General features: G+C 37.0%; 1 protein-coding gene across 1 annotated transcript in view; it reads left to right on the top strand.

Moving 5' to 3' along the window:
* DYNC1LI1 (dynein cytoplasmic 1 light intermediate chain 1) overlaps positions 1-26,984 on the top strand; it is a 45,684-nt gene that overhangs the window by 6,795 nt on the left and 11,905 nt on the right. The window contains exons 3-8 of the mRNA XM_032408864.1: positions 16,780-16,896; positions 17,660-17,890; positions 20,028-20,197; positions 21,914-22,007; positions 25,058-25,193; positions 26,022-26,133. Of these exons, the coding sequence (XP_032264755.1) occupies positions 16,780-16,896; positions 17,660-17,890; positions 20,028-20,197; positions 21,914-22,007; positions 25,058-25,193; positions 26,022-26,133 (860 nt within the window). The remainder of the gene's footprint in view (positions 1-16,779; positions 16,897-17,659; positions 17,891-20,027; positions 20,198-21,913; positions 22,008-25,057; positions 25,194-26,021; positions 26,134-26,984) is intronic.

Below are 26,984 nucleotides of genomic sequence, written 5' to 3'. Positions count from 1 at the left end.
TTTAATCTTTACCTGTCTGGTAGATAGGTTAAAAATTGGCATCCTAATTTAAAGGCAGTTGAACTGTAGAATATATACTGTATTTATTGATTAAAAACTGTTACTTTAGTGTAACTTTGACCTACTGGAGCATAGGAACTGTTAATAACCATTGGGATTAGCATTTATTGGCTATGATAAATCTTTATTTAATTAAACTCAGTGGTTTTCAGTTCATGTCTAGTCAGTCTGAGAGAGTGAAGGAAATGATAAAGGATAAATTCTGTTTTTTAATGTGAATTAATGAATGATGATATTCAAAGGTAGAGCTTTGGCCAACAGATGGGATGGGAACATCGTGTGTTATGCGTGTTGCTTGGAGGTTCTGCTTTATTATATAGCATGTTCACTCTTTTACAGAAGAGGGTTTTGAGCCCCAGGTTACACAGCTGAACTGGGATTCAAAATTGAGTTTGTCTAACTTTCCACTGTACAGGTACTCCTTGACATACTAGAGGGATCTAGTCTTAACAGCCTGCGTACATGTTTACTTAGAACCACGGGGTGCAGATGCTGCAGCTGATTAACAGCCTCTCCCTGTTCTTGCCAGCTGAGGCAAGGGAGGAGATGCTCTTTGTGAGATGGGGAGCAAACCAAAAGCCCCCACCCTGCCTGGGTCATCCAGATAACCTATGGAAGGCCACATAGCAGGTATGAGCCCAAAAGTAGTTCCAGTGAAGACCCCTCATGGCTCTTGTCACCAGAGCTTTCAGATAAAATAGGTAAGTTATTTTATATCATGTCAGGCCAAATAAAAAATGTCAACTTCACAATGTTGGTATCTCACTTGGATAAAGAAGGAATATGGAAGGCTAGAATTCTTTCTGTTCTGATTATCATGATGCTGTAGGCCATAATGTATCCGATATAGCTGTGGAGATGTGAATCAAAGCTCTACACAGAAAGCAGGTATCAGGCACACAAATCTGTGCAAAGCAAGAAGAGCACAGTGTCTCAGCCTTCCACCACAACAGGAGAGGAACCTGGGAGAAAAGGGAGGCAGAGTACAGCTTAATTTTACCTTTTGTCATCCCTGTTTATCTCAAGTGAAGACTAGAAGCTGCTCCAAGTACAATGGCAATGTCTGTAGTGTTTAGAAGCATTGCTGGATTCTAATCCTGACCCTTCTTTAGCAAATTGCTTAATCTTTCAGATTATACTATTTACCTTTTAGGATTATCATGTGGATTATAGGACATGATGTTTGTAAAACACTTATAACAGTGGCATACACTGGAAGTGTTCAAGATAGCTATTATTAATATATTATGAGTACTTAAGTGTTTTGCTTTGACTGCTCGTTTTCATGTGATTTTTGGTTTTTTTTTTTTTTAAGATTTTATTTATTTATTTGGGAGAGAGAGAGAGCAGAGATAGCGAGAGAGAGCACAAGCAGGGAGGAGAGGGAGAAGCAGGCTCCCAGCTGAGCAGGGAGCCTGATGCGGGGCTCGATCCCAGGACCCTGGGATCATGACGAGACCCAAAGGTAGACGCTTAACTGACTGAGCCACCCAGGCGCCTGTGATTCTTGTTTTTATGTTACATTTTTAAAACACTGTTGATATCTTATAAAAGAATTTTACTTGTGGTGTCTCACTGACCAAGAAGTAATGAATTGATAATAGTCATAGAACTTTAAGTCCATCACCATAAATTTTGTCTGCTTTTACCCCCCTCTACTTAGAACATGGGGAGCAAATGGAAATACTTGACTTTCCAGGTTTATACAACTAATTGTGATACTGTTACAGTAAGAAATCACATCTTCTGAATGTTCCTATTTCTGAATCTGTTAATTAAATTATCACATAAAGTTTATGGACATTACCTGTGGTGTTGAATTAGAGATCTGTTGGGGTGATAAAACAGTATCATGAGCATACCTTTACCCCTCTATTGTTTTGGTGGAATTTACAGAAACTTTGTTTTGTAATCAATTTTATTTTCAAAATTGAGGTGAAAAGAAGTAAGAATTGATGGTTATTATTGCTTTATGCTAAAACTGAAGTTCTTTTGGGGCACCTGGCTGGCTCAGTCGGTAGAGCATGCGACTCTTGATCTCGGGGTTGTAGGTTCGAGTCCCACATTAGATGTAGAGATTACTTAAAAATAAAATCTTTAAAAAAATTAAAATAAAACTGAAGTTCTTTTAAGTGCTTGGATCTTATACTTGGCTTACAGAGAGTGACTTATTTGAACAGTACTCAGACAAATAATTTGGAATACAGGCTTATTTGCTGTGAGGAATTTCACTATAATCTGATCAACAAGTCTTTCCTCTGGTCCATCCACTAAGAGGGTTTGGCCTGTAGACTATTTTTGTATGGCCAGCAAGCCAAGAATGGGGTTGATTTGTTTATATTTTTAAAGATTTGGGGGTTAAAAAAAAATCAAAGATGAATATGTGACAGAGACCTTATGTGAACTGCAAAACCTAAAATATTTACTATTTAGTCCTTTTACATACAAAGTTTCCTGGCACCTGGATGAGGACATGAAAACAGCCCTATTAGAATATAATTTGATCTAATGAAATATTTCAGTTTGTTTTACAAACATCTGTAAAATATGCCCTCTTTAAGAAAATCTAATATAAAATGAAAATTTAGATAAAATATTTAGAGAATAACTTTAGCATCATCATTAAAGGGTTCTTTATAGAAGGACTTTCATCTTAGTCTGTTTCAACAGGAGCTCTCAGTACTTGTGTAAATCTATGTTTACAGATCATTAACTATTTGGCTGGCATACTTAAAGCTAGTATGTCTGTTTCACTGCCAGCTGAAGGCCGAGGAACCGAAGGTAAAGCTTTCTTACAGTTTATACATGACAGGTAGATGAATTCTTCCAACATTTTTTGAAGCCACACAGGCCACATTGCCTTATTTGTCACTTTAAAGCTATATTAATTGTATAGAATGAAGTATATCTATAGTTATTTTTCTTTTATATTACTGCTCAAACCATTAGGCTCTATGTTTTCTTCAAAAATAACTTGGAATTTGGTGATTTTTGTTTCCTGAGTGGTTTGGTCGTTAGAGATGGTTTTTATTTTGTTTGTTTATTTTTCTCCATGCTCTCCGTGGTTCTTTGTGGTTTTGATAACATAGGAGAATTTTAAGATCTCTCTCTGAGTGATTCTAAGAAGTGTTTATGTGATTTTAATAGTTTGTATCATTGATTGATGTATTGTAATGCCACTTAGTGTCATAAAAGTCACCCAAATATTCCTATATTTCTGGGGGGGGGGGTTGTCTTTGCTCCTTTTATTTATGTATTTGGCATTGAATACTTTCTTTTTTTTAATTTTACTTTTTGACAGCCTTCACCCATCCCTGCAACCACTAATCTGTTCTCTATTAGATCTATAAGCTTGGGGGTTTTTTTGTTTTTTTTTTTTTTAGATGCCACACATAAGAGAGATCATACTGCATTTGTCTTTGTCTGACTAATTTCACTTAGCATAGTGCCCTCAAAGTCCATCTGTGTTGTCACAAACGGCAAGATTTCATTCTTTCTTATGGCTGAACAGTGTGTATCTAACATCATCTTTATCCATTCATCAGTGGACACTTAGGTTGTTTTCTTATCTGGGCTTTTATAAATAATGCTGCAATGAACATGAGGGTACATGTATCTTTTCAAGTTAGTGTTTTCATTTTCTTTGAATAAGTTACCCAAAAAATGGAGTTGCTGGATCATATGGTCAAAATATGATCAAAATTTTTAGTTTTTTGGGAAACCTTATACTGTTTTCATCAATGGCTGCACCAGTTTAGACTCCTACCGGCAGGGCACAGAGGTTCCTTTTCTCCATATCCTCTCCAACGTTTGTTTTTTCTTGTCTTTTTGATATTAGCCATTCTAACAGATGTGAGGTGATATTTCATAGTGGTTTTGATTTGCATTTCCCTAATGATTAGTGATGTTGAGCATCTTTTCATGTGCCTGTGGGGCATCTGTGTGTCTTTGGAGAAATGTCTGTTCATATCTTCTACCCATTTTTGAATTGTATTGTTTGGTTTTTTGCTAGTTGAATTGTATGAATTCTTTATGTATTTTGCATTTTAACTCCTTATCAGATATAATGATTTGCAAATATTTTCTTCCATTCAGTAGTTTGCCTTTTTATTTTGTTGATGGTTTCCCATGTTGTACAGAAGCTTTTTAGTGTGATGTAGTCCCACTTGTTTACTTTTGCTTTTGTTGCTTTTGCTTTTGGAGTCAGATTTTAAAAAATCATCGCCAAGACCTATGTCAAGGAGCTTACCACCTATGTTTACTTCTGGGAGCTTTATGGTTTCAGATCTTATGTTCAAGTCTTCAGTCCATTTTGAATTAATTTCTGTGTGTGGTGTAAGATAGTGGTCTAGTTTCATTTTGTATATGGCTGTCTAATTTTCCCAACATCATTTATTGAGGAGACTGTCCTTTACCTATTGTATATTTTTGGCTCCTTTGTCATAAATTAATTGACCATATATGCTTGGGTTTATTTTTGGGCTCTCTATTCTGTTCCATTGATATATGTGTCTATTTTTATGCCAGTACCATACTGTTTTAATGACTGTAACTTGTAATAGAATTTGAAATCAGGGAGCATGATGCCTCCAGCTTTGTTCTTCTTTCTCAAGTTTGCTTTTACGTATCCAGAGTCTTCTGTGGTTCCATACACATTTTAGGATTTTTTGTTTTATTTCTGTGAAAAATACCACTGGAATTTTGATAGGGATTGCATTGAATCTGTAGATTACTTTGGGTTTGAAACCACATAAGCCCCATTGCCCTGCTTGCCACTTTAAAGATATATTAATTGCTTAGAATTAAGTATGTATATAGCTATTTTTCTTTTGTTCTGTTTTTTTTCAGAAATAATTTGGAATTTAGTGACTTCTGTTTCTTGAGTGGTTTGGCCAGTAAAGATGGTTTTTAAATGTCTGTCAATGCCAAATATAGGTATCCTGCATTTTAATATTTTTTAATCCTTCTAATTGCATAATTGAATAAAGAGATGGGGTTCATGATGGACTTTTTAGTATTGTCAAGCATATTAATCTTGGCTGTGGCAGGGAGCTGAGTACTGACAAATCAGTCCAAGCTTTTCTAAGTTTAGTGAAAGAGGTATGTATTATGAGCTTACACAATTAATTGATCTGTTATTGATGAGAGGTAGCCATTTGAGTTTTACAGATATGAATGGATTTTAATCTATTTTAATAGATTGTGGGGAAAGGCCCAGGACAAGTGATTACAGATGAGGTATAGTTACGAAAATAGAGACTGTAGTTGTGATTAAGAGGTAATGAACATTGGTTAAGGATCTTCTGACTATAGCATGGGCGCTCTAGGGTGAATGTGTACCTTCCAAATTAGTATGTTTAAATCCTACCCCACAGTGATGGCATTAGGACATGTGGTCTTTTGTAGATGATTAGATCATGAGGACAGAGGCCTCATGAATGGGATTGGCCCTTATAAAAGAGACACCAGAGAGCTCTCTCACCCCTTCTGCCATGTGAGGACACAGTGAGCAGACAGCTGTTTCTGATCCTGAAACAAGCCCTCATTAGATGTCACATCTGCCAATGCCTTCATCTTGAACTTCCCAGCCTCCAGAACTGTGAGAAATAAATTCTGGTGTTTAAAAGCCATCTAGCCTATGGTGTTTTGTTATAACAGCCCAAAAAGACTAAGACAACATGGTTTCTGTTTTTGTTGAGCAAGCAGGGACAGTGTCTGTTAAGAATAGGGTAATTTCTTATCTCTAAGTACCTTAAAAGCAAGGACTTTATATCCTGCTTACTGTTAAGAGAACTTGCCCAAAGAATATTTGTTGAATGAAGGAGGACAGACTTGACAGACTTACATTCTGCTGAAGGAAACCCATAAATGAGCTGACACACTACACCGAAGTGTCTTAAGTGTACAGTGTGTTGTTGGGAGTGCGCTTAACCAGACTTAAGGGGCAAAGAAAGCTTTCTAGAGCAAACTAAACTGAGACCAGGATAAGCTGCGGTTCTCCCACATGTGAGGGGCAGGGAAGAAATACTCCAGAAAGAAATGGCAGCATGTGTGAAGATTCAGAGTTGGGAGAGACCACCCTCTCTAATGCTCTGCAAGACGTTGTGAATGGCTGGAGCCTAGCATGTGGTTTGTGGGACATGGTGGGAGAGGGGCAGAAAAATTAGGTGGCTTTTGTAAGGAACAGTGGGCTTTATAGTTTGCACTTTATGGCAAGAGCAGCAGGAAAACCCTGAGGGTTTTTCCTGACATCTTATGAAACTTCCAAACATGTTAAAGGAATTTTACAGTGAATATTCATATACCCAAACCTAGATTCTACTGTTAAACTTAACTGTATATGCTTTATCACATAAGCAGTTCACTGTCCCACCCCTTTTTTTATGCATTAGAAGTAAGTTGCTGATACTACTTTACTTCACTCTAAATACTTCAGCTTTTGTATATCATTAACTAGAATACCCCGAAGGGTCTTAAGAAGGAGAAGTGGCATGAGGAGATTGTTGCAGGAAGATCGCTCAGGATGGGGAATGGATTGGTGTGTGATACAAATTTAGTGGATGTTCACTTTTGAGGAGCATGTTTGTATAGTGAGAAGAGAACCAGGCAGAGGCCATGGGTTAAGTGCCTGAAGACATAAAAAGAGAAGAAAATAGTCTAACAAATAATGTGATTAGAAGATGTATATAACAGTAGAACAAAACTGCATCTTTGTAATACCAACAGCATTTTTCACAGAACTAGAATAAACCATCCTAAAATTTGTATGGAACCACAAAAGACCCTGAATAGCCAAAGCAATCTTGAAAAAGAAAAACAACACTGGAGGTATCACAATTCCGGACTTAAGTTATATTACAAAGCTGTAGTAATCAAGACAGTATGGTACTGGCACAAAAATAGACACAAAGATCAATGGAATAGAATGGGATACCCAGAAATAAACCTACAACTATATAGTCAATTAATCTTGACAAAGCAGGAAGGAATATGACAGTCTCTTCAACAAATGGTGTTGGGAAAACTGGAAAGCAACATGCAAAAGCATGAAACTGGACCACTTTCTTACACCATACACCAAAATAAACTCAAAATGGATTAAAGACCTAAATGTGAGACCTGAAACCGTAAATATCCTAGAAGAGAACACAGGCAATAATGTCTCTGACATCAGCCGTAGCAACATTTTTCTAGATTTATTTCCTAATGCAAGGGAAGTAAAAGCAAAAATAAACTTTGGGACCACCTCAAAATAAAAAGCTTCTGCACAGTGAAGGAAATAATCAACAAAACTAAAAGGTAACCTACTGAATGGGAGAAGATATTTGCAAATGACATATCTGGTAAAGGGTTGGTATCCAAAATATATAAAGACCTGATACAACTCAACACCCCCCCAAAAATAAAAATAATAATAATACTCCAATTGAAAAGTGGGCAGAAGACCAAAAAAAAAAAAGGCCAGAGGACATAAACAGACATTTCTCCAAAGAAGACTTACAAATGGCCAGACACATGACTGATCATCAGGGAAATGCAAATCAAAACTACAGTGAGATATCACGTCTCACCTGTTAGAATGGCTAAAATCAACAACACAAGAAACAACAAGTGTTGGCAAGGATGTGGAGAAAAAGGAGCCCTCCGGAATGTAAACTGGTGCAGTCACTGTGGAAAACAATATGGAGGTTCCTCACAAAGTTAAAAATGGAACTACCTTACCGTCCAGTAATCACACTACTGGGTATTTACCCAAAAATACAAAAGTACTCATTCAAAGGAATACAGACATCCCTGTGTTTATCGCAGCATTATTTATAATAGCCAAACTATGGAAGCAGCCCAAGTGCCCATCGATAGATGAATGGATAAAGAAGATGTGGTATATATATATACAATGGAATATTATTCAGCCATAAAAGAATGAAATCTTGCCATTTGCAACAACATGGATGGAGCTAGAGAGTATAATGCTAAGCAAAGTCAGTCAGTCAGAAAAAGACAAATACCATACGATTTCATTCCTATGTGGAATTTAAGAAACTAAACAAGCAAAGGGAAAAAAAGAGAGAGACAAACCAAGAAACAGGTTCTTAACTATAGAGGAGAAACGGGTGATTACCAGAGGGGAAAGTGGGGCAGATGGGTGAAATAGATGAAGGGGATTAAGCGTACACATTTATCATGATGAGCACTGAATAATGTATAGAATTGTTGAATCACTCTGTTGTACACCTGAAACTTAATATAACACTGTGTGTTAACTATACTGAAATTAAAATAAAGAACTTAATAAAAAATATTAATAACAAGAAATTATGCAATTTAAACTTGGCACAAGTTATAAGGCACCTGGGTGGCTCAGTCAGTTAAGTGTCTGCCTTCAGTTCAGGTTATGATCCCCGGGGTCCTGGGATCGCGGTCCTGGGATGGAGCCCTGCATTGGGCTCCCTCCTCTGCTTCTCCCTCTGCCCCTCCCCCTGCTGGTGTGCTCTCAAGCTCTCTCTTTTTCTCTCTCAAATAAATAAAATCTTTTTAAAAAATAAGTAAACTTGGCACAAGTTTAAAAACTTTAAAACTAGGCTAGCTATTCAGTGTTTTGGTAAGGATTTTTTTAATATTGTAAATCTTTGTAAATACTACATATTATTGTCTCATGAACTTAGTTACTAGCAATATCATGTTAATACTTATAATAAAGGTGAGTTGAGTTTCTTAGATCTAGGGACTTATTCCTAGAGAATATTCATGAGTTCTCTGAAAATTTTAAAATTGTTTTCATTTTCATGTTAAACTTAAAAAAAAATGATATATATCTTGGATCTTCTGAATGACCATCTTTGGATCTAACTGCTGCCACAAGATTACAGTACTCACTTCTGCATAGGTGTTTATAGTCCTGGTGGTGACAAGCTGAGGCCACGTAATGCAGACAGAACAGAGAGAGGACACACAAATCTCAGGCTCAAAGGAAGTATCCCAGAGCAGTTAGTATTATATTTGGTTGTATTGGCCAGACTGGTTCTTTTTATGAACTGTTTTCCAACATTTCATAGCAATAAGTATCACCTTGAATAGGCAATAAAGAACTTGTCATTAAATAAGTACTTCTTTTTCAGGGCTATTTTTGCAGTGTACTATTAAAGTGGACCAATAAAATAATAGATTGGGTTGAAAATAGTAATATCTATGATAATTGACAATGAGTATTTCCATGATGATCCATCGTGCTTAAAGTGGAAATAATGAAATTAACTAGTAAAAAATACATAAATGCTTCTATTAAACCCAATACTGGCATTTAATTTCAGCAAAACATCATTTGTTATATTGATTGCTAATTTGAATTTTATCAATTCTATAATTTTTATGGCATTTAATATATAATGTCTTCAAGTAGTTATTCAAGAACTGTAAACAAGGGACGCCTGGGTGGCTCAGTCGTTAAGTTAAGCACCTACCTTCAGCTCAGGTCATGATCCCAGGGTCCTGGGATCCAGCCCCACATCGGGCTCCCTGCCCGGCGGGAAGCCTGCTTCTCCCTCTCCCACTCCCCCTGCTTGTATTTCCTCTCATGCTGTGTCTCTCTCTGTGAAATAAATAAATAAAATCTTTAAAAAAAAACTGTAGGGCACCTGGGTGGCTCAGTTAGTTAAGCGACTGCCTTCGGCTCAGGTCATGATCCTGGAGTCCCAGGATCGAGTCCCACATCGGGCTCCCTGCTCGGCAGGGAGTCTCCTTCTCCCTCTGACCCTCCCCCCTCTCATGCTCTCTCTCTCTCATTCTCTCTCTCAAATAAATAAATAAAATCTTTTAAAAAAATAAATAAATAAAAATAAAAAACTAAAAATAAAAAAACTGTAAACAAAAAGAATTTAAAGCATTTATATCTAGTCACCTCAGTATTCAGGAGCACTGGACATAAGAATAATTTAAATCACCATGTGAGGAGATCTGTGAAAACTTTCCTTTAAAGAGTCTGAATAGGCAAAGCAGAGGATTTTTAGGGCAGTGAAACTATTCTGTATGATACTGTAATGGCAGCTACATGTCATTATACCCATATAATGTAGAACACCAAGAATGAACGCTCACCTAAACAGTGGACTTTGGGTGATAATGATATGTCAGTGTCAGTTCACTGATTGTAATAAATGTACTTCTGTGTCCAGAGTCTGGGAGGTTGTATAGATGTGGGGATAGGATATTCAGAAATTCTCTGAATTTCTCACTCAGTTTTGCTGTGAACCTAAAACTCCTCTAAAAAACAAAGTTTATTGGGGCACCTAGGAGACTCAGTTATTTGAATGTCTGACTCTTTTTTTTTTTAAGATTTTATTTATTTATTTGACAGAGAGACAGCGAGAGAGGGAACACAAGCAGGGGGAATGGGAGAGGGAGAAGCAGGCTTCCCGCGGAGCAGGGAGCCCGATGCGGGGCTCGATCCCAGGACCTGGAATCATGACCTGAGCCGAAGGCAGACGCTTAACGACTGAGCCACCCAGGCGCCCCTTGAATGTCTGACTCTTGATTTTGGCTCAGGTCATGATCTCAGGGTCGTGAGATCAAGCCCTGTCTTGGGCTCTGCGCTGAGCATGGAATCTGCTTGTGATTCTCTCTCTCCCTTTCCCTCTGCTTCCTCCCCCACCACTTGCACATGTGTGCTCTCTCTCTCTCTCTAAAAAATAAATTTAAAAATCCCAAAGTTTATTAATTTAAAAAATCTGAGTCTATTCTAGAACTAGAAAGAAAAGAATCGACATTTCTCTTATGACAGACTACTTTCCTGAAAGGAGTCTTCTAAGTTAAATTGACATCAACTGAAAACTGATTATCCCACAGAAACAATGTTACATATTATAGGCAAAAACTTAGTACCCAGACTTGTAATAGAAGCTTAAATCAACAATAAAATGCCTAATTTTCTAAAGTATATATGCATCCATAAAAATAGGTGGTAATCAGATAAAACTTCATTTTTTTAAACCTAGGATTTATCTTTTCTCTTTAATTCCTAGTTTAGATGTTAGAAAATAAAAAGATACCTTAAAAAAGGGTCAGAATCAGATCAGTTTATTTCAACTTCTTTTTAGTATTCCAAATGACTTAAATATAAAGGTTTCTGAATTAAAAAACATACACTTGTAGATAAGCATAAGCAAAAGACCCAAAACTATAATAATATCACCTAGAAATAGTCACTGATTTGGTTATCTCTAGTGGTGATATTATGGAGTGGTTCTTCAGGGCAGAGGATCAAAGGAGAAGGGAGGGAAAATTGAATGGGAAGTAATCAGAGAGGGAGACAAACCATGAGAGACTCTTAACTCTGGGAAACCAACTGAGGGTTGCTGGAGGGGAGGTGGGTGGGGGGATGGGGTAACTGGGTGATGGGCATTAAGGAGGGCATGTGATATGATGAGCACAGGGTGTTGTATGCAACTGATGAATTATTAAATTCTACATCTGAAACTAATGATGTAATATATGTTGGCTAATTGAATTTTAAAGAAAAAAATATTATGGAGTGATTCTTTAAATAACAAGTTTGTATCTTCCTTTTAGTTTATCTAATTCTAATTGTAAAGGTTTAAATCCATAGGCTCCAAATAGGTTTTGAACCCAAATTCATGACATCAACAATACAGTCAATCTTAACTACATATGCTCTATTTTAAATCCTTGTAGCCATCACTAGAGCATGGCTGTTTCCTTTTCCTGAGAACTGAAGTTGAAGAGTTCTCCCCTACTTACGAGACCAGAGTTTATTCCTCTGAGTAAATGTCCATCATTCATTTCACTGGACTAATGATTCTCAAATGTGCCACACTCACCTGGGGATGCTTAATAAACACATTGCTGGGCCTCCCTCCTGGATTTCTGGGGCGGGGTCTAAGAATCTGCATCTCTAACAAGTAACCAGTGTTGGTGATGCTGCTAGTGTAGGTACCACACTTTGAGAACCATCGCATTAGACATTTACTACACTGAGCACTAGGAATACAAAGATCCTTATATCAAAGCCACTGTCCTCTAGGAGGCTCATAAACTGGAGAGGGAAAACAAACAGGAGATAATTTCAAGATACTGTCATTAGGACTACGCTGGAGATAAGCAACAAACCAGGAAGCCAGCCCTAAGGAAATACTCTGGTTTTGCCTGGAAGTCAGAAAGGGCTTTGTAGAGACGGTAGGTAACACTTTAGCCAAATCTTGTAGTGTTTAATGAGCCATGGACAGTTAGTCATTCCAGGCAGTAAGGAAAGCATATACAGAGGCCTGGAGGCAAAGAAGTGTCTTTCTACAAAGGACAAATAATTTGAATGCATGAGCTTTAGGATGTGAGGGGGAAAAGGAGTTGGAAAGTGAGAACAAGTACGGCATGCCAGATCATGAAGGGCATCTTTTGCCAGGACAAGAAGGTCAGACTTTATCCTGAAGATAATGGGGAGCCACTGGCAGTGTTTAGGTATTGTAGAAAGACTGCTATGGCAGAAGTGTGGAAGACTGACTGACAAGGATAAATTTAGGAGTAAGAAAACTAGGTAACTCGATATTAATGGAGTCCTAGCAAGAAATGAGGTAGGCCTGAACTAAGGTATTAGCTAGTAGGGGGGACAGCTGTACTCAAGGCAGACTTGGTTGGGAGCTGGCAGAGAGAGGAGGAGGAAGACTCAAAAGTCAGAGAAGGCTCTCCCTTGCCATTGCTTCAGTAACATCCCCCTCTCCTACTCTACCACTGACCTCTGAGGTGGCTGGTCCCTAGTCTTCCTTGCAGGCTGCTTTTCCATCCCCACCCAACGTTTGTGTTGCCCAGGGTTTCTTTCTCAGACTTCTGCTCTTCTCACTCTGAATGTAATTCCGGGCGCAGCTCCACACACAACTTCAACACCACCTATACCAGTGACCCACAGATTTCCTTCCCGCCTCAGCCTCTCCTGAACTGCTTACTGGTCATCACTACTTGGATGTCCCATAAATACCTCACGTTTCAATATGCACAAAAACAGTATCATTCTCTTGCTACCTTACCCGCAAACACTCGCTTATATAATTATTAATGTAAGATTCCAACTTCAAAGACTTTCTATATGTTTGTTCCCTCTACCTAGAACATATTCTCTCTAGAAACCTCTGTGTTGCCTAAACTTCTACCTTCTCTCAAATATCACTTCCTTGGGTAGGCTGTTCCTAACCACCTCATTTAAAATCTCAACCTCCCTTACATTCCTATTCCTTCTCATCTTATTTTTCTCCCTTGAACTTAACTAACATGGTATGGATTTTACTTAGTCACCCCCTACCCTCAAAAGGTCCAGCGGAACAGGCATTTTTGTTTTTTGTTTACTGCTGTATCCCCAGTACCCAGAAAGTACCTGTGACTGCAGTGCCTGTTAAGTCTGCACTTTCCATGGGGAAGTATACATTCCTAAGCCTCTTACAGGGCAGCCACTGATACATCTGGTCTCAAACAACAAAAATTGCCCCAAAATATTAATGAATTTCACAAATCCCTGAATGAAGGTATAAATTTTGTTCCCTTAATCTACTTTGGGATTATTTTAAAACTTTATTGTGTATTAATGAGTTTGAAATACAAAAGCCTAAGAAGTTAGGACAGAAAAAGGATAAAATTTCAAGTCTGTCGATGTGTTTCTATATAACAAAAAACAAAGGATTGTTAACTGCTCCCTTTGTCCATATCCGAGTCAGATGGAGCCATCAGTGGCTTCTGTTTCTATCTCCATAGCAGGAGCTGCAATCCTTTCCAGAGTGCCCTCTGCCTTCATTTAGGCAACAGTAATTCTAACATAACCCTGAATGGGGAACTGTGATTATCTCCCATTTGGCAGATGATGATACTGGAGCTCAGAACTGCCAAAGATAAGTATCTTATTCAAAGTTTCATGGGAAATGACAGGGGCAAGATCTAAATTCATATAAATTTAAGTTCGAAGCACACTCTTTCCAATATGCAACAGTGCTGCTATTTTAGAGGCCATTAAAATAATACTGTTTATTATTTTTACATTATGACTCATAAGAGAAAAAGGTATTTCTGCTCCCAGGAGTCATTTCTATTTTCAGAAGAAGAAGAAAATGATTTAATGCATTCTTTGTGGGCTGCCTCTGAGTGACAGGTGGTTATATTCCTATTCTCTTGATTTTACCTTTAAGGACTGGGAATAAAGTTTGTTTTATTATACTAGTAACTTCTTCTCTCCTGAAATTTTAAACGATGATAGTTGTGCCTCTTAATATTCAGCACCTTGGAGATCCATTTTAAGATAAATCTTACAACATTAATTTTGAAAAAGAGTATACTATCAAATAAATGTAATATGGTAAATACGGTAGTTTGAGATTTTTTTTCCCTACCCTGCGATTTCAGAATTTCTCACTTCTGGTAACAAATTGGAAGTGTTCACATTGAGAATACAGAACATTTCATAGACACACGCAGGCTATAAGGAAATCTAATGAACTCCTCTCTACTTAGAGATGAGAAAATTGGGACCGGGCTAGTCACAAAGATTGTGGGAGCATGGTAATAATTCAAGCCTTGCAAGAGAATCCAAGTCAGCCTTCTCAAGAGTGTGACTCTTGTTTACTCTCAGGAGAAAATGGAATGAAGGCAAAAACAGCAGAATATCTATTCCCAAGAATATTCTAACATAGTGCTTGGCACAGAGAAGATTCTCAAGATGTCTGAAGAAGCACTTTGCTAACTGAAACAGAATTTTTCTGGGAGCAAAACTTCTATCCACTACTCCTCTCTTCTTCAGCTTTAACAACATTTGGAAGCTACAGTTGGTTGAAAATTGAACATTCATATTTTACACACGTTTTAAGCCCATTTCTTTTCATAAGTCTTAAGCCTCCATTAAAATGACCAATTTCTGCAGCTGTCACTTTTTCTACATCTAAATGAACTCTGACGTGATTTGTCTTGATGGCAAATGCAGACATCTGAAAATAAACCTGTTTCATAAAACATCTGAGAAGGCCAATGAAGACATATTCTGCAGACAAACTCTCATGTGTTACCTACCATTTCTATCTGAGGTATTTATAAAGATGCAGGGTTTTTTTCTTTTTCTTTTTCTTTTCTTTCTTTTTCCAAGATTTTATTCAAATTCAGTTTAGTTAACATATACCGTAGTTCTATTTCAGGAGTAGAATTTAGCGATTCCTCATGTACATATAACACCCAGTGCTTATCACAACACATGCCCTCCTTCATACCCATCACCTATTTAGCTCATCCCCACACCCAGCTCCCCATTTTTTTCTTTTAAGTTTTTTATTTAATTAAAAATTTTTTTTAAGTAGGCTCCACACTGGGCGTGGAGCCCAACTCCTGGCTTGAACTCATGACCGTGAGATCAAGACCTGAGCCGAGATCAAGAGTCAGATGCTTAACCAACTGAACCACCCAGGAGCCCCAAGTTTTTTATTTTAATTCCAGTATAGTCAACATACAGTGTTATATTAGTTTCAGATGTACAATGGAGTGACTCAACAATTCTACACATCATTCAGTGCTCATCATGATAAATGTGTACGCTTAATCCCCTTCATCTATTTCACCCATCCTCCCCACATCCCCTCTGGTGATCACCTGTTTGTTCTCTATAGTTAAGAATCTGTTTCTTGGTTTGTCTCTCTCTTGTTTTTTCCCTTTGCTTGTTTAGTTTCTTAAATTCCACATAGGAATGAAATCGTATGGTATTTGTCTTTTTCTGACTGACTTACTTTGCTTAGCATTATACTCTCTAGCTCCATCTATGTTGTTGCAAATGGCAAGATTTCATTCTTTTATGGCTGAATAATATTCCATTGTATATATATACCACATCTTCTTTATCCATTCATCTGTCGATGGGCACTTGGGCTGCTTCCACAGTTTGGCTATTATAAATAATGCTGTGATAAACACAGGGATGTCTGTATTCCTTTGAATGAGTGCTTTTGTATTTTTGGGTAAATACCCAGTAGTGGGATTACTGGACGGTAAGGTAGTTCCATTTTTAACTTTGTGAGGAACCTCCATACTGTTTTCCACAGTGACTGCACCAGTTTGCATTCCCACCAACAATGCCAGAGGGCTCCTTTTTCTCCACATTCTTGCTAACACTTGATTTTTGTGTTTTTGCTATTAATATTTTTTAAGTCTACATTTTATTTTTGTTTGTTCTACATTCTTTCTACTCTTGTTCAATATATTACCCCCACCTCTCTCCTTTACTATTATTTCTTATGACTTCAGGGTTTTGGTGAGGCTACAGCCAGAATTCCCTGCCCTGGTCAGTTTTGATGTACCATCCATCCTCCATGAGTGTGGCCCGTGGGTGGGTACATGACCCAAACTGGGCCAGTTAAGAGTCTTTACCTGAGGTGCTTCAGACTGAAAGCCAGTAGGGAGAGTCTTTTGTTCCTTGTATATTAAACTGGGATGACATAAGAGTTGAACTTCCAGAAAAGTACCCACAGACGAAGCCATTTGTAATAGGGTAGAACCAGACTTAACAGGAAGGGCTGAGACACTAGGACAAAGAATCTTGGAGGTGAAGTCTGCATCTTTAGCTGTATAATTACCTAGATCTCTTCCATCAAATTATCCTTTTGGTTGCAGTTACAGTTGGGTTTTTCAGTTGACATTAGAAAGCATCCTTAAATAATCTATATTATAATTAAAAAGAGTTGTCCTCTTTTACAGGTGAAGATGGAGCTGGAAAAACAAGCTTAATAAGAAAAATTCAGGGAATAGAAGAGTACAAGAAAGGAAGAGGCTTGGAATATTTGTACTTAAATGTTCATGATGAAGACAGGGAAGGTGAGTGTCATTTATATGTAAAACAAGTTTCCTGAGGCCTTTCTGAGTTGCACTGCTGCTCATATTAGTCTTTGACTTTTCTTAGTGTGTCATTTTTCACTAGGAGTCCTAGTCTGTCATGCTAGTCAGTGAGTAGTTCTGTGTGGGCATACTTTTATTGGTTTGGGATTGGGATTCATAGAGTGATATTTTTTAACATCTTAAGGTATTCTGGTGTGCAGACTAGGTTTCTTGCTGGCCTTGAAGAATCTCAGTGCTTCAGTTCACTTCTCCCTCAGAGAGTGGAATAATAGTATCCTAGGCTTCTTTTGTTGACTCCCTTTTCACCTTCTCATTTTTGACACAAAAATGTCATCTACTCCCCTGCTTTTTTCAATATGATCAGCCATTTTTTTCTTGTATACATCACTTGTCTTCTCATTTTTGTGTATAATATCTTGAATATGCATGGCTATCTCTGCTGATAAGAAGAGAGAGAGAGATCCTGATGGTAAGAATAGAAACATGTAATTCATGTTGGTGATTTGGGATTTAGAAATAAAAAGTAGAGGCTGCTGGTGTTCTGTGTTGGCAGTTAAATCATTTTCCTGAATGTTTGTTAGGCCTTTACTAAATTGATAGATGTGGCCTACCTAAATAGTTGAACCTTGTCAAAGGAGACCTCTCCTGTGGAGGTGCCCTAAGATACCAAGTAGGTGTTGTTAGTTGGATAATGAAATAACTTAATCCTATTGCCTTGGTAACTTTCTTTTGTCTATTATAGATCAAACAAGATGTAACGTATGGATCTTAGATGGAGACCTGTATCACAAGGGCCTCCTTAAATTTTCACTGGATGCCATTTCTCTGAAGGACACTCTAGTTATGCTGGTTGTGGATATGTCAAAGCCTTGGACTGCTTTGGATTCTCTACAGAAATGGGCAAGTGTTGTTAGAGAACATATTGACAAATTGAAAATTCCTCCTGAAGAAATGAAAGAAATGGAACAAAAGTGTGAGTAGTCTAGAAATACTAATATAGATTTCAAACACCTATGTCCTAGCTATCATAATTGTAGGAATTTTTTACTTTTAATAAGGTTTAATGAAGGATACATAATGTGACTACTGCTTTTGAAATTCAATTTGATGTGCTAGGTTTTAATGTAGTTTTAAATTGGAAACCTATACATAATGGCAGACTCTTTAATAGAGGTGTCTTTTCTCCTTTGCTGAAAGGCCATAAATGTTCATTTTGAGAAGTAGGTTTCAGGATTAAAAAAAAAAATTGAATCTTTCTTCAGCTGTTCATTTTCAGCACTTTCATTTCTTAATAAGTAGAGCAATCTTACCAACCTTGTCAAAATGAAATGTGCCCCAAAAACGTTAACAACATAAAGATGGTAAGCTGGTTTTATGATTTACAAAGTATGTATTTTGTATATACCCATGTAAATTGGAAATTTTCAAGTAAATTATGAAAACGTTACAGGTCATTTCTTACAAATTGTAAGCCAGTTGTCACAGTTCTTAATTTCACTGAGAGCTCTTCATTTGCCAGTGTTGTACTTTGCTTAAGAAAATACACAGATGAATGCTGCTTTTCTTTGTTATTGTTAGCTGATTATAACTTCTAGGAGAAAATTGACAGCTTACTGGAATTTATATGCTAGGAAATAGTAGAGATTTAGGAGAATGTATGTCCTAAATCACTGAAAAAAATGTGTAACTGCTTTTAGTCTATACCTGTGTTTCCCTCTTGGCCATTGTCTGTGGGTCTTTTTTTCCCCAAAAGTTTATACTGTAGCACTGGTTCTCAATTTGTGGGTCCTAGGACCCTGTCCTGTATCAGTACAGCTGGGAACTTGTCAGAAATACAAGCTGGGAACTTGTCAGAAATACACATTCTTAGGCTCTACCCCAAACTCAATCATTTACTCTGGTGCATGCTAAAACTTGAGAACCACTGTTAGATTTCAGCTTCTGATTTGAAGGGTAAAAGCTACCAGATCTGCTAGGGTTGTATGCATTCCCCTATGTTCCTAGAGGAACTACACTCAACCAACCATTCAAGGTTCCCTCTTCCTTGACCCCATCTTAGTTTAAGACAGTTTTCCTCCTTTATGGCTTTGTATAGAATTCCCTTATATACTGTTTTAATCCTATGCTGTGGATTTGTTTCCAGATGCGTTATTTTGCTTTTAAACATGGAAAGCAGCCTTATGTAGACATCCTGCATCACTGATTATTTCCTTGAGAATTACTCAAAGAGTAATCATTGAGTCAAAGTATACATTGTTAAAGCTCTTAATACATTCACATTAACTTTTTGTTAAATGGAGGTTTTGACAGACTTGCAAATGAGTTCTAAAAATTTATCAGCATTGGTAATATCTCATTAGTTCTTCCCAGAATTACAGAGTGAATTGCACCTAGATTGCACCTAGGTAAAAAGGAGAAGACCTGAGTAAAGGGTTTAGAGAAAGGAAAGTAATGTTAGAAAGTCATCTAGGTCTGACGTTCATTCATTCATTCACTCATTTATGATTTTATTTATTTATTTGAGAGAGAGAGTGTGAGAGAGCACAAGCAGAGGGAGGGGCAGAGGGAGGAAGCAGGCTCCCCCGAGCAGGGAGCCCGATGCGGAGCTTGATCCCAGGACCCTGGGATCATGACCTGAGCCGAAGGCAGATGCTTAACCGACTGAGCCGAAGGCAGATGCTTAACCGACTGAGCCACCCAGGCACCCGTAGGTCTGACTTTTAAATTGTGGAACATTCCCCTCCCCTCCCTCCCCCCACACACACATCTATGTTTTATCCTCTCAGTGCCCTTTGTGAATTAGAGAATGTAGAGAAGCAAAGCTAGATTGTGACTTACCCGAAGTAATTTGCACAGACAGAACTGGGCTTACATTGAACCCCACTCTTTGAAGCCACTCAGTGTTGTATTCTGCCTCCTCATAATTAATGTGGGTCTAGTGTTTCTGTCCTGTCTTTGAAACAGATTTCTCAAACTTTTTGTTTCTTCTCTTATGCAAGACTAAGTATAAAGTCTCATAAAATACATATTTAGATTATGGCAGAAAAAGCTACCTGCTGAAATAAAGCAATTTCTAAACTATGTATTAAATTATTTACTTTGATTTTCAGTGATTAGAGACTTCCAAGAATATGTAGAGCCGGGAGAAGATTTCCCAGCCTCTCCTCAGAGAAGAAATACTGGGTCACAGGAAGACAAAGACGACAGTGTGGTTTTACCTCTGGGTGCGGACACACTTACACATAACTTGGGCATCCCAGTACTAGTAGTTTGCACAAAGGTTAGCTTCCTTCCTAGAGATTCTACTACTGCTATTAACCAAGGATAAACAGCTGTTTCGTTTTTCCAGCCTCCTTTTGGAGGAGATTTCCTAGCTTTCCTAGATATTTTTTCTTAACAAATAGAAATAATAGTTTAAAATATTGAATGATAATCACATGTTGGTTTTGTGATCTTAGTCCTAGTTTCTTTGAAAGAAAACATTACTTCAAATATTCTGTTCTTGATTGAATTTCATATTCCTAATTTCAATTAGACTTCATTGTCCAGTCAGTTGACTAGAAATACTACAGGTAAGATGATAACTTCGGTATTAATTTTTATAAAATACTTTCCACAATAAATTGTGATACACTAATATCCTAATATCAGAAGATTATGCCCTTAAAATAGACTTAAACACCTACCAGCACTCATTATGTAAAGCTGATACGCAGTTATCAAGGGCTTTTTATTTATTTACTAAAGAGGTTCTGATAGGATTGCTATTACCAAATTCTGTTAATTTAGTTCCATCACTGTGCACACTTTATAATAAAATCGCATTCCCCTTAAAAATAATTTCTAGTTCAAGTTCATCTTCTTTCCATTTGGTCTTGAGTAGTATGTCTTTATTGTTTATAGATCATGGAATATTAAGGAAATGACAGAACATACAAACCTTTTTGAGATCTAAAATTATTAATGTTTTCCATAACATGTAAAAACTTGCACATGTAATTGAAGGGAGGTATGGCACTTACTCATCTGTGGAATAAAAATGATAAAAAATATTTTTAAGTTTTATTTTAAACTCTACAAAAATTATCAATAACAAAGGGTGGGGGTAGCATTTAAAATAATTAAATCAAAATCTGGTATCTGCTTTTCAAGTAGTGATTGTTGTGTAGTTGTTACTTACACCTTTTCTCTAAAACTGTTTTTAAACTCTCACACTAGAATCCTTCTGTGTGTGGTTTGTTTTTGCTTTATTTTGTTTGACAGAGAGCTGTTTGTTGGCAGATACTTCCCTGTTTTATAGCACAACTTGCCTCTTATAAAAACCTCTTATTTTCAAAGGAAAATTGTTTTGGTGAAGTAATTTGGATATCATGTTTATTTTTTTGTAACATTTTTCTGTAGCAAGCAGAATTCAGAATCGTCTCAGTGACCGTACAGGTGACACTTCAAAAATAGCCTGTAATTCGCCTTTTTTTCTTGCTGTTGGTAAGATTGTAGTAAGAGTCAACAGAAGAACCAGAAAAGAAATGAAGGTCATTTAAGAGTTATCAGATAAAGAGAGGAGCAAAGAGGAAATAGGGAAGGGTGCAGACTCCCGGATATACAGTGTTTTATAGAACTAGAATAGAGTTTAGAACTTAAAAACTTCGTTTAAGTCAAAAGGAGTTGTTGAGTCAGCAAGTATGAGCAACCATCTGCTTGTCCTGTTACTCTTCATTCCTTTATGTACTGAAACTTTTTCTTTGGTGTTTTCAACATTCAATAGAACATGGACATTAATACTTTTTAAGGAAATTATTCCTTAGTCTTGATTCTAACTAAAAGAACCTAGACATATAAGAGTAATGGATACTCTAATAGTCTGATGTTCAGTCACCATATCAGAGTGGTAGGTTTGTGAAATTCCCCCATTTCATTCCAAAACTGTTCAAATCATTATATTTAACTTTGATTAAAGTTAATATTATTGTTTTTCTTAATTATTTTAACTCAACAGTGTGATGCCATTAGTGTATTGGAGAAAGAACATGACTACAGAGATGAACATTTTGATTTTATTCAGTCACATATCCGGAAGTTTTGTTTACAGTGTATCCTTTTCCTGCATTCATCAGTGCAATGTACCTTACCTGTTTGTTTGCTTTTTTATTTTTTTATATTTAAAAATTTTTTTTTTTTTAAGATTTTTATTTATTTATTTGACAGAGAGGGAACACAAGCAGGGGGAGTGGGAGAGGGAGAAGCAGGCTTCCCATGGAGCAGGGAGCCTTGATCCCAGGACCCCGGGATCATGACCTAAGCCAAAAGCAGACGCTTAATGACTGAGCCACCCTGGCACCCCTGCTTTTTTTAATTAATGGAATTAAATTGATGGACTTCAGAAATTCCATAAACTTTTTTTCCTCCTGCTTCTGGTTAGAAATTTCATTTTAGCTCCCAAATCATTTATATCTGGGTAGTTTGAGCTATAAAAGCAAGTTTTGAAATATGTAATTTTGATTTGCTGTGTTTTAAAGGATTATGCCTGAGAAAAATCATTTATCAAGTATCAGTCTTTTTGGAAAATTCTAATGAGTTGACATTGTAAACATTCTGATTATAAAGCAGTATTCATTTATTAGGAGTGGTGTTGGGGCAAGATCAATATTTAGGTTTGTGTATTCCCATTTTTAACATGTTCAGTATGTTACCATCTCTACATATAGTCTAATGCAATGGTTTCAAAATCTGGGTATGCCCAGCTAAGGCTTGCTGAATTGGAACATTTCAAGGTGAGGCTGAAGAATCTCTACTTTTAAAAAGCTTTCTGGGTGATTTTGATAATCACAAGGTTAGAAAACCTATTACAAGGAATCTTGTCTAGGTTGCAAGGATTGGAGGAACCACTGAATAACATTCAGAGCTAAAAGAAGGATAAAATGAGGGTTGCACATGAATGCTTTTAAGAGAATTTGCTATTGAAAACTTTGTCACAGCTTGAGTGCACTGAGGAGAGCTGTTCTCACCCACCCCTCTTGGATTAGAGAGTCTGTGGTTGCATTCCCTAACCAAAGCTTTTGTGTCTGAAAAGTGAAGAAATGATGACATTAGCAGTAGGTAGGAATCATAAGTAATATATACATGTTTATAGTGTCTGTAGTTTTTCATTTTCATTAATGGACATTTAATTTAAGGACCACTTACAAGAAGCCTAGATGAATAATGAATAAGATCACTTGATACTAGCAGCTTCCCTTTCCCCTTTTCTCCTCAGTACTTCGTCTTCTCTGTGGCCCTTTCTTTTCTCCTGTCACATAATGGTTGACTTGGTTGAATTGAAGGGCATTTGTCTACATAAGAGACTTTAAAAAGAAGACAAAAAGTGGGAGTAATTGGGGGCGCCTGGGTGGCTCAGTCGTTAAGCGTCAAGTGTCTGCCTTCGGCTCAGGTCATGGTCCCAGGGTCCTGGGATCGAGCCCCACGTTGGGCTCCCTGCTCAGCAGGAAGCCTGCTTCTCCCTCTCCCACTCCCCCTGCTTGTGTTCCCTCTCTCGCTATCTCTCTCTGTCAAATAAATAAAAATCTTAAAAAAAAAAAAAAGTGGGAGTAATTGAAGTAGATGTCTATAGACTTTTTGTTATCTTTGAAGATTAGCAAATTTGGGAACAAGCAGTCTCTTTAAACCTTTAATTAATACTGTTCTTGAAAATGTACATACAGAAATGTAATCAAGAAGGAGACTGTCCACTGAAATAATTACAGACCTCTAGTAGAGCCCACTGATTTTAAAAGAATACAAACTGAGAAGTCACTTCAAGATAGTGAGGCACACACGTGTATGTGTGTGTGTATGTGAAGGCAACAGTTCAAAATCATTATTTTTATTATTATGTTAATCATCATACATTACATCATTAGTTTTTGATGTAGTGTTATTTATTTATTTTAAGATTTTATTTATTTATTTGTCAGAAGGAAAGAGAGAGAGCACAAGCAGGGAAGCGACAGACAGAGCAGGCAGAGGGAGAAGCAGGCTTCCCACGGAGCGCGGAGCACGGAGCCCGATGTGGGGCTCCATCCCAGGACCCTGGGATCATGACCTGAGCCAAAGGCAGCCGCTTAAAATCATCTTCCAAGTTTTTTAAATGTTAGTTTTAATACAAATTTTTCAGCTATATCATAAGTTGGTTCTCATGAGAAAAGATCACTCATTAATGAAAAGTTCACACAATTTTTACTTAAAATGATAATGTTTGTTTCTATCAAGTTAAGTTTTATGAGAAGTCCTATTTAGCAATACCACTTTTAGGTTCATAAGCTTCAGTTCATGCACTAATAAATATGAGTATCTCAATCCAGAAGTAGAAGTTTGACCATTCCCAGCCTTTCCCCTTGGTCTAAGTTGTCATCTCAGGACACAGTGGGCAGTGCTAGAGCATGGTCCTTAGCAGTGGCCATAGAATTTCTGATAGTCACTCTGACCACATCATCTGTTAGTAGTCACATTGCCCCTTTTCCACAGGCCTCTCTTGATCTTTGGATCTACCATATCATTTGGTAGGGTCTGCCTTAATTAACACATCCTCTGGTGAGGTTGTGTTACCTCAAGTTTTGGTCATGAAATCAACTTTTGCCTTGAATTATGCCTCAAAGTTTCCTGATGATACCTATTGGTTCATCTCTCTTCAGTAGGTCTCCTGAGCTTTGCTCCTGAAGTTCTAATTCCTGGGGCTAGTGAAAACCACAAGAGATACTAGTATACACCTTTTTTTTTTTTTTTAAACACAAGCAAAATAGTTGTTGATAAATAATATCCCTCCTTCATGAAGTTTAGGAAGGTCAAAAACAAAGCCAGTTACCTCTTCTTGTGCTTTAAATGGAGAGGTAGTAGCAGTATCAGTATTATTAAATTTACCTTTACTTTCTTGGTTTCATGAGACTTTTGCCCTCCTAAATGAAGTTGATAATGTAAAGATAGTTTTATTTGCATTTTAGCCTATATGTATTTTATACTTTTGAAATTCTTGACTATCCTATAATGTACCTTTCGGAATTATTTTTGAAAGTGCTGTGCATATAACTGTTAAGCTGAGAACACAGAATTTTATGGTACCTGATGTTCATGGAATTTGTCCAAAAGTTTCTTTAACAGTATTATTCAGATGGTGCAGCACTTATTTACACTTCAGTAAAAGAAAACAAAAATATAGATTTAGTATATAAATATATCGTTCAAAAACTGTATGGATTTCCCTATAAGATTCCTGCTGTTGTTGTGGAAAAAGATGCAGTATTTATGTAAGTATCCTCTTCAGTGTATTATTTTATTGTGTGTTATTGCTGCAATTTGATGGTGAATCCTCGTTTTTGGTTTTGAGGTGAGACCAGTAGACCTTTCCACGATGAGTAGGTGAGAATCTCTTCTAGATTGTTTTGTTTATAACCTGCTGTGATCCATTTATCTTTGCCTGTTAGATTTATTGCTGGCCTGAGCCCCTTTTGGAAAGCCTTGCTATTATATATAGCTAAACCGTTGAGTGCATATATCAGTGTATTTACTTACTTTTTGATTGATACTCATTTATTGATTGGTTTGATACATAAAGGACCCAGTATATAATCTAGACATGCTTTCAAAAAGTTATGTGAATACACTAAGAGGTAATAATAATTAACCAGACACCCCCCCGAAAGAACCCCCCAAACTGTGCATTTTTAAAATCAGGAAGATTAAGAACCTTTTTAAGTAGTAATTAGTAAACTATAACTTGAGCATTATAATAAAAAATCTGATTAGTTTTGGTGTGGTTTTTTTTTAAGATTTTATTTATTTATTTGAGATAGTGCCAGTGAGCACGAACAGGATGGGGGGAGGGGCAAGGGGAGGGGCAGAGGGCGAGAAGAGGCAGACTCCTCGCTGATCTGGGACTGAGCTCCGTCCCAGGACTCCCATGATCATGACCTGCCGAAGGCAGATGCTTAACCGATTGATCCACCCAATCTAATAAATAAAAGCTTATTAGTTGTTCATAATTGGTCAGATTTGTTCCCTTTAATATGATCATGGATTTAATGAAGGAATGACTGTATAAATGCTTGAGATTTATCATGTGCATTTCTTTCCAGTCCAGCAGGGTGGGATAATGATAAGAAAATAGGAATATTACATGAAAATTTTCAAACATTAAAAGCAGAAGATAATTTTGAAGACATTATAACTAAACCACCTGTCCGAAAGGTAACAGTTTTAGTATATATAGTCTCAATATTTAGCCTAAACTGAGGGGGGAGTCCATAACTTTAAGATTATAGTTAGAAAGGTAAGGGAGTCCTTTCCTATCAAGGGGTTTTCTAAGTATAATTTGGGTGTTGCTAATGTCAATTCAAAATAAAAATCTGTGTTATCAAAATATAAACCAGCTGTTCAGTTACTGAATTCTTACTTAGCCTTTGGCATATTTATATTAGAAAATATTAGTGTGGATTCCATAGTCTAATGGAAATAATGAATTGGTAGGAGTGAATGTATGGATATTGAAGAGAGTAGGTTGAAGCTGTGAACTTTCCATCCTAGAACTCAGCCAAAAGCCAAGAAAATATAGGTAGAATAAATGTGTTAGCTTCTCTCTGTTGAGGTAGATCTGGAGTCTTCTCCACAGTCACTAGTTACCCATGCTAGCCCACAGCTATCCAGGAGCTTCCAGTTTAAACTGTTATATGTCATTCGTATGCCTATTTAATCTGCTTCCAGAAAGTACTCTTCTTTCACATATTTTGATTTCATGTTAAGTAATATATCATGTTCTATAGTTAGATGTTACAGATGTTTCTAGAAAGTTGTATAAAAAGCATTTACATATAGTACTTCTCAGTGACTTTTAAGTGGACATGCTTTAGGAAAAATAATTTTGATTTAACATAAAATAAGATTCTTACTTAAAAATCCAAACAAAAAAAAAATCCAAACATTGATATTGAGCATCTGTCTTATGTTTGTGGGTAATTAGAAAAAAGAAAGTTAATGACAAATGAAAAATCAGTTGGCATGGTATTTGGTTTGGATGTCTATTAAAAGAAGTGCAGACATCA

The sequence above is a fragment of the Phoca vitulina genome, unplaced genomic scaffold, assembly GCF_004348235.1.
Source record: "Phoca vitulina isolate PV1807 unplaced genomic scaffold, GSC_HSeal_1.0 scaffold10, whole genome shotgun sequence".
NCBI lineage: Eukaryota > Metazoa > Chordata > Mammalia > Carnivora > Phocidae > Phoca > Phoca vitulina.
The sequence above is the reverse complement of the archived record's forward strand: the minus strand, read 5'-3'. Positions and strand labels throughout refer to the sequence as shown.